This window comes from Ricinus communis, chromosome 10, assembly GCF_019578655.1.
Source record: "Ricinus communis isolate WT05 ecotype wild-type chromosome 10, ASM1957865v1, whole genome shotgun sequence".
Lineage (NCBI taxonomy): Eukaryota > Viridiplantae > Streptophyta > Magnoliopsida > Malpighiales > Euphorbiaceae > Ricinus > Ricinus communis.
Window position 1 is genome coordinate 9,107,535 of NC_063265.1, and position 7,875 is coordinate 9,115,409.

Genomic DNA, 7,875 nt, shown 5'->3' on the forward strand with positions numbered 1-7,875 from the left:
AAGATAAAATTTGACGAGGCTTGGTAAAACAAAGAATGAGCGTTTCTCTTTCTAGAATCAATTTGTTGACCAAGTCTAATAAGGATCTGCTCTAATTAATGTTAGCTCCACCTAAGTCAATAAGAAGAAAACGAGGAAAGAAAAACTCCACTAGTTTCATGCATACAAAGAAGCAACTACCAAGAAAAATGAAACAACCTGCAAACAGTAAAACACTTGACACGACACTCATTTTAATTAATTAATTAATTACTAGATTTCAGGGTAGAGAATAGTGTTCCTTTTATCTATTAATTTAAAGTAATTCAGAGTATATGGGTAGAATCGTTTATAGCCGGTGAGATACTGTGAAGAAGAGTAGTTACATATTCGAGGAAAACTTAGTTAAATTAGAAGAGATTGGAATAATTCTTTGCTCGGTTCTCAGGAGTGGATATCGGATCCCTTCCATTTATTATTAATGCATGTCCTGAATTTTGATTTGCAGCAAACTTTGTCCTTTTAGTTTATAAAAAGAAAAGGAAAAGCAAAATTAAATATTTCTATACGATTCGTTACCACGTCCCCTCGTACAATGAGAATGTATTTAATGAAGAAGCCAACTTGGTCTACTTGCCCTTCTTGTCATCATAACGAGTTGAAACAAAATTTGCACAATATTAATTTCCAGTTTTCTGCAATTTTCATATGAGGTTACATGTCGTGTCATGACCACTTTTATTATACGTGGTGAAACCGTGTTAAGAGTGATGGCGTTAGCTAGAGTAGAAAAACTGAAAGAACAGAACCTTCTCACTTCAGTCTTGACCATTTCTTACAGTTTGTTTATGTAATATTCAACTGGAAGAGAGTATGGATGGAAAAGAAACTTCGTCTACCTGCCTATATATGACCATAAACTACTTCTTCACCAGGGTTGACGCAGAAAATTCACCACAACGCGGGATCCCATGAATTCACATAGAAATTAGAAGAAAATCTTGAAGTACTCTGATTGATACTTGGTTGTTTCCTGAAACCTGTTTATGTAACATCTAGCTATGTGAACTCTGGATAATATATGAAGAAAAATATAGGACTCCATCTACTAATCTTAAGTGTCTATTTTTCCGTTAGCACAACACCGCGTTCTTGACTTGGCTTGGATTAGGAAGCTCAACTTGTGCCTCTGACGTTGATTCAGGAAGGAGACTTTCAAAGAAAATCAATCTTGTTTTGGAACAGCTCATCTATATATAAATAATGGATATATGGGACTTGAGATCATAGAAACTCAATCTTAAAAGACTTTGAGTGTTTGAAAGAAAAAAAAAAAAAAAAAAAACATATTTTCTTGTCCTGTTACTTCTTGGGTGTTCAAATTTGTGTTTGAATTTCTTGTTCTTTCTTGTGGGGGTAAGCATTTTGTTTACATCTCTTCTTTCTTCAGTCTCGTAGTTTATTTCCATTTCCTGTTGTTCTTTGTTGGTATCTTAAGAATCACTTACGAAGGTACTATGGTTGCTCTGGCTTTACTTGTAGTTACTCCTATTATTAGTGAGATAGTTAAAATTACCAGTACATTGATCCGAGAAGAGTTTCTTTTAGTTTCGGATATTAAAGATGATGTGGAGAAGCTCAAAAGCAACCTAACTGCTATACAAGCCACACTGAAATATGCAGAGGAGAGGCAACTTGATGCGGAGCATTTGAGAGACTGGCTCAGTAAACTTAAAGATGCAGCCGATGATGCAGTGGACATACTGGACACTTTACGAACAGAAATGTTTCTTTGTCAGAGAAAGCATCAGCTGGGCAAAATTCTGACTCCTATTAGTCCAGGTCCAGCACATAAGATTAAGGAAATTTTGTCGAGACTGAACATAATTGCTGAAGAAAAACATAATTTCCATCTCAACATTAATGTCAACGATGAGTTGTCACGATCCCACGAGCGTCAGCCGGTAGGTGATTTTGTGGACACAAGCAATGTTTTCGGTCGGGAGGAAGATAAAGAAAAAATTATTGATTTGCTGCAATCAGATAATTCTGATGATGAAGGCACCCTTTCTATCATTCCCATCGTTGGGATGGGAGGACTGGGCAAAACAACTCTTGCTCAACTCATCTACAATGATGAGAGGATAGAAAAGTCTTTCGGTTTATCAAGGATGTGGGTCCCTGTATCGGTTGACTTCGACTTAACAAGGATCCTTAGAGGGATAATGGAGTCTTACTCCAAAATGCCTCTTCCTCCTGGCTTATCCTCAGACCTAGTAATGTCTCGTTTTCGAGAATTCTTGCCTGGAAAACGTTTTCTACTGGTTCTAGATGATGTCTGGAACGACAATTACATGGACTGGAGCCCGCTCCTAGAACTCTTGAAAACTGGTGAGAAGGGAAGTAAAGTTATACTTACCAGTCGAATCCAACGGATTGGAACAGTTGTAGGCACTCAGCCTCCCTATCTTTTAGGTTATTTGCCTGAAAATGAATGCTGGTCACTATTTGAAAGCATTGCATTCAAGAAGGGTGGTAGTCTATTAGACAGCGAGAAAAAAGAATTGGAAGATATAGGCAAGGAAATCGTTACCAAGTGCAAAGGTTTGCCTTTGGCAATAACAGCAATGGGGGGTATTCTGCGTGGTAACACCCATGCAAACAAATGGAGAAGAATTTTGAGAAGCAACATGTGGGCAGAAGACCACAAGATTCTGCCAGCTTTAAAACTGAGTTATTACGACCTGCCATCTCATCTTAAGCAATGTTTTGCGTTCTGTTCCATATTTCCAAAGGCCTATGCTTTTGATAAGAAAGAGTTGGTCAAACTTTGGATGGCTCAATCTTTTATTCAACTCGAAGAACAAACTAGCGAAGAGGAGATTGGAGCTGAATATTTTGATGAGTTGCTTATGAGGTCCTTCTTCCAACTACTGAATGTCGACAATAGGGTGCGGTACAGAATGCATGATCTTATCCATGACTTGGCAGATTCGATTTCAGGTTCCCAATGCTGCCAAGTGAAAGATAACATGTCAAGCTTCCAGCCTGAACAATGTCAAAATTGGCGCCATGTGTCCTTGCTTTGCCAAAATGTTGAAGCGCAAAGCATGGAGATAGCTCATAATTCGAAGAAGCTGCGCACACTTCTGTTGCCTCGTGAGCACCTGAAGAATTTTGGTCAGGCCCTTGATCAGTTGTTTCATTCATTGAGATACATCCGTGCCTTGGATTTGAGTTCAAGCACGCTTCTTGAATTGCCAGGCTCCATTAAAGAATGCAAGCTGTTGCGCTACCTTGACCTTTCCCAGACGGAAATCAGAGTACTTCCCGACTCGATATGCAGCTTGTACAATTTACAAACTCTGAAACTCTTGGGGTGTCATTCGCTTTCTGAACTCCCCAAAGATCTTGGCAACTTGGTTAATCTGTGTCATCTCGAGATGGATGATATGTTCTGGTTCAAATGCACTACTTTGCCACCAAATATTGGGAACTTGTCAGTGCTGCACAATCTTCACAAATTTATTGTTGGCTGCCAGAATGGATACAAAATCAGAGAACTGCAGAGGATGGCATTCCTCACAGGAACATTGCACATCTCAAACCTTGAAAATGCAGTATATGCAATAGAGGCTGAACTAAAAGAGAAGGAGAGGCTTCACAAGTTGGTCCTTGAGTGGACTAGCAGAGAAGTTAATTCACAAAATGAAGCACCAGATGAGAATGTGCTTGAAGATCTTCAACCTCACTCAACTCTCAAGGAGCTTGCAATTTCTTACTATCTGGGCACTAGGTTTCCACCTTGGATGACTGATGGGCGACTGCGAAATCTGGCCACTATTTCCTTGAATCATTGCACAAGATGTAGAGTTCTCTCCTTTGATCAGCTACCCAACCTTAGAGCTCTCTATATTAAAGGGATGCAGGAGTTGGATGTATTGAAATGCCCCTCCCTGTTCCGTCTAAAGATTAGTAAGTGCCCCAAATTGAGTGAGTTAAATGATTTCTTGCCCTACCTGACGGTTTTGAAGATCAAAAGATGTGATTCACTTAAGTCTCTTCCTGTGGCCCCATCTTTAATGTTTCTGATACTTGTTGACAATGTTGTTCTGGAGGACTGGAGCGAAGCAGTAGGGCCATTTATTTCTAGAAATAATCAAGGTGAGCATGTAATAGGACTTCGTCCTTCTTTTACAGAACTTTTGGAGATGAAAGTTCAAAACTGCCCCAAGCTGCCAGCACTCCCACAAGTCTTTTTTCCACAGAAACTGGAGATCAGTGGATGCGAACTGTTCACTACCCTCCCAATCCCAATGTTTGCTCAGCGTCTTCAGCATTTAGCACTAGGTGGAAGCAATAATGGAACATTACTGAGGGCAATACCTGCTTCCAGCTCTCTATACTCCCTGGTCATTTCCAACATTGCGAACATAGTTTCTTTGCCGAAATTGCCTCACCTTCCTGGGCTCAAGGCTATGCACATCCACAATTGTCAAGATCTCGAGTCTTTATCTGAAGAAGAGGAAGCACTTCGAAGCTTCACATCTCTGAGATTATTATCCATTCAAGGCTGTCAAAAGCTTGTGACATTGCCAAATGAAGGACTACCAACTCACCTGGAGTGTTTGAGTATCAGCTCATGCAACAATTTGCAGTCTCTAGGCAACAAGGAGAGTCTGAAGAGCCTCACCTCACTCAAAGACCTTTACATTGAGGATTGTCCCCTGCTCCATTCCTTTCCTGAGGATGGCCTTCCTACTTCTTTGCAACATTTGTACATTCAAAAATGTCCTAAACTGACTGAGAGATGCAAAAAGGAAGCAGGACCAGAATGGCCGAAGATCGAGAACATCCTTGACTTGGAAATTGATTTCCCAGAAGCATCTCCAGTCCCACCATTGCAAAAGAAGAAACCTTGGTATCATTACTTGCTCTGTGGGAAAGGTTAGTGCAACTTTCTTCCATTCTTTTAATCCTTCATTGGCACATGCATATTTTGAAGTTCAATTTCCAACCTGGCATTGAAGAATTATGTTAAAAGTGAACGAAAATTTTCAATAGAAACTAATTTTCAATATCGTTTAATTTTCAGGGATAAATTCTAAAACAAATATGGAGCTGGGAGAATCATCTACTTCACTAGAAAATAGTGAGTGCCCAACAATATTTTAGGATGAAATGAGTTTATATCCATACGATCTTATTAAAATTTACACGTTTATCAGCTTTTGCCAATCCATACAAGAAAAATAAACATTCCAGATTTCACATAACCAAAACCTGATGAGATAGATGCATGGATGCTAATTAAGAACATACGAGAAAATTAAAATCTTAAAATTATTTTGATGCAGTAGAGTAGCTTTCAGCATTGAAATAACATTAAATTGCTTAAATCAGGTCACTGAAGTCGCATGGATAAGGATCTAATGCAGAAACTATATGCAGCAACAACGATCAAGCAACTTATGCCGATGACTCTGGCTTGGAAGTTGAAACCATAACCATACACGGGTGTGTTTATACTGCAGCCTGTTGCTCCTCCTAGCAAGCTCCTTGTTGCCTTGTAATTTATGTTTTCTTAGACGCCACAGGGGTTTGCTTGTGTTTGTGTTCTTTATTATCTTTTTGTTTTGCTCTGATGTTCTGTTACTGTTTTTGCCCAACTGGATTTCTTGTATTTCTGATCTTTCTGCTTGTAATTCTTCATTATTAAAAGGAGCTTGAAATTTTGGTGTTTGATCCTATTGTTTTTTTTTAAAAAAATTTTCCCAAGCATTTTAAGTTTCTTCAAAAGAAAAATACATCAACAGCATGTCCAGTTATTAGATTTTTTTAATTTATTTAATCTTTTGATGACTAGATTTTCTAATTAACAACTTATCTCAATCTACTAATTCCATTAGCTAACATATAAACCAATTCAAAACTAATATATCAATTTTCGCACTTGATGATTACATAACTTTTCTTCATTATTATTGAAGGAAACATGTTAAATCTGTAATGCCTTTGAATTGATTAGTTGTTCATAAAATTTAAAAAATATATCCTTTTAATATAAATAAAGTGAAAGGGGTTCAAATTTGAAAATTCATTCAAACCATTAAGTTAAGCATTCTGGTAAAAATATTTGTTTTAATTTACTAAATAAGCATTTTCAGGTACAATCGGATTTTGCAAAAATTTATATCCATAAAATAAGAAAAATTAATATTAAATTCATTATCGACTTGGCTGAAAATAAATTGAATAAAGTATAATATCATATTTGAGGTTGGACCAGAAGTTTATTTTTTATAATAAAAGTTAATTGATGAACCTATTTTTACTAAGTTCACAGAGTACAATTAATTGTCATTGAATAAGGTTACATTCGGCTTAAAGGCAATTCGGCCCCGTAACATATCGTACTTATACAGTATTGGACAATTTATTTTATTTGTATAGCTTTGTACACTTACAAATATATCCGGTGCCGTTTTATTTATAAAAAAATTTTATGTCAGCATTTGATACGTGCATCAGATATTTACGTGTGCCATACGTTTATATAATTTTTTTGAAAAAATAATTTATATTCATTAATTTTTTATTAAATATTCATTGACTTATGTTCATTAAATATATGTTGAATATTTATTATTTAAACGTAAAATGTCCATTGTTTGTTAACTTAATTCTTTTAAAAATAAATGTACTATAATATAAATATTTATAAAATAACTTTAGTTCGATGTTTTTCTTTTATTTACCAATTATGTAATGACGATTTATGTTATATTTATATTATATATATTTATTTGAATGAATTAGTGATATAATTTTTATTAATGACGAATGTCTATTGATAAATTAATGAATATTATGTTTATAAATGATGAATATTTATATCAATCATGAAAAACACTTCAATATGCATCACAAAAATAATAAAAGCTTTCATAAATAATCAATCTTTTTATTTGAAAATATTAATGAACATTATATATATAAACAATGAATATTGCAGTATTAGATAATGAACATTAATATTAACACTAATGAATAATATATTAAACAAAATGAACATGAACATTAACGATAATGAATATTAAGTTCATAGATAATAAATATTTAAATATAAAAAAATTAATTATTATAGAATATTATATCTAATGGATATTATATATATAGAAAATGAACATTTTAGTACAAGTAAATGAACATAAAAATATTAATATGCATCTAGTCTAATAAAAACTTTTTGACATGTATTACCATTATTCTAATATATATGATTTTTAATTTTGACATGTGTACTTATTATTGACACGTAGAATTTAAATTTATGTATAATTTTATAGTTTTTCTATTAATTTATTCATAATTTTTTTATTTTTTATTAATAAAATCTTAAAATATAAAAAAACTAACAAAAACGTTAAGAATATTCAATTTATTATTATTTTTAAATATTTTAATTAATTATAAAATATTAAAAAAATTGTTTAATTTTATATATAAATTTAATTTATATGGTTATTTATAATCAAAATAATTATGATGCTTCATACAAAAGGAGAGTAAATGAGTAGTTTTCATAAATATATAACAAGATATATTTAAATATTATTTTAATATAAAATAATTGATTAAGTTTAAAATTTTTAATTTGCTTAACAATTAATTTTAAATTAATTTTATTACAATTTTAAAAATAAGAATTCTATGTGTTAAAAATAAATACACATGTTAGAATAATTTTTTAAAAAAATAATAACAATAAAATAATTATAACAGTCATATAACATGTAAATAAATTATTAGTTTTTATAAATTAATAAAGATTAATTCAATATATAATTTTAATATAATATTAATTTTATAAATTTATTTTATTATAATTTTAAA

General features: G+C 33.3%; 1 protein-coding gene across 1 annotated transcript; it reads left to right on the forward strand.

The window, feature by feature from the left end:
* Positions 1–825: 825 nt before the first annotated feature.
* On the forward strand, positions 826–5,724 carry LOC8282038 (putative disease resistance protein RGA3). Its single transcript, XM_002523938.4, has 3 exons — positions 826–4,926; positions 5,075–5,131; positions 5,383–5,724. Exons 1-3 carry the CDS (start codon positions 1,497–1,499, stop codon positions 5,388–5,390), a joined length of 3,495 nt encoding a protein of 1,164 aa, XP_002523984.3. The 5' UTR covers positions 826–1,496; the 3' UTR covers positions 5,391–5,724.
* Positions 5,725–7,875: the final 2,151 nt, after the last annotated feature.

Coding starts and splice junctions, on each gene's coding strand:
- LOC8282038 (XM_002523938.4), top strand. CDS start 1,497: ATGGTTGCTCTGGCTTTACTTGTAGTTACTCCTATTATTAGTGAGATA. Junction 4,927..5,074: donor TTACTTGCTCTGTGGGAAAG/GTTAGTGCAACT, acceptor TTTAATTTTCAG/GGATAAATTCTAAAACAAAT.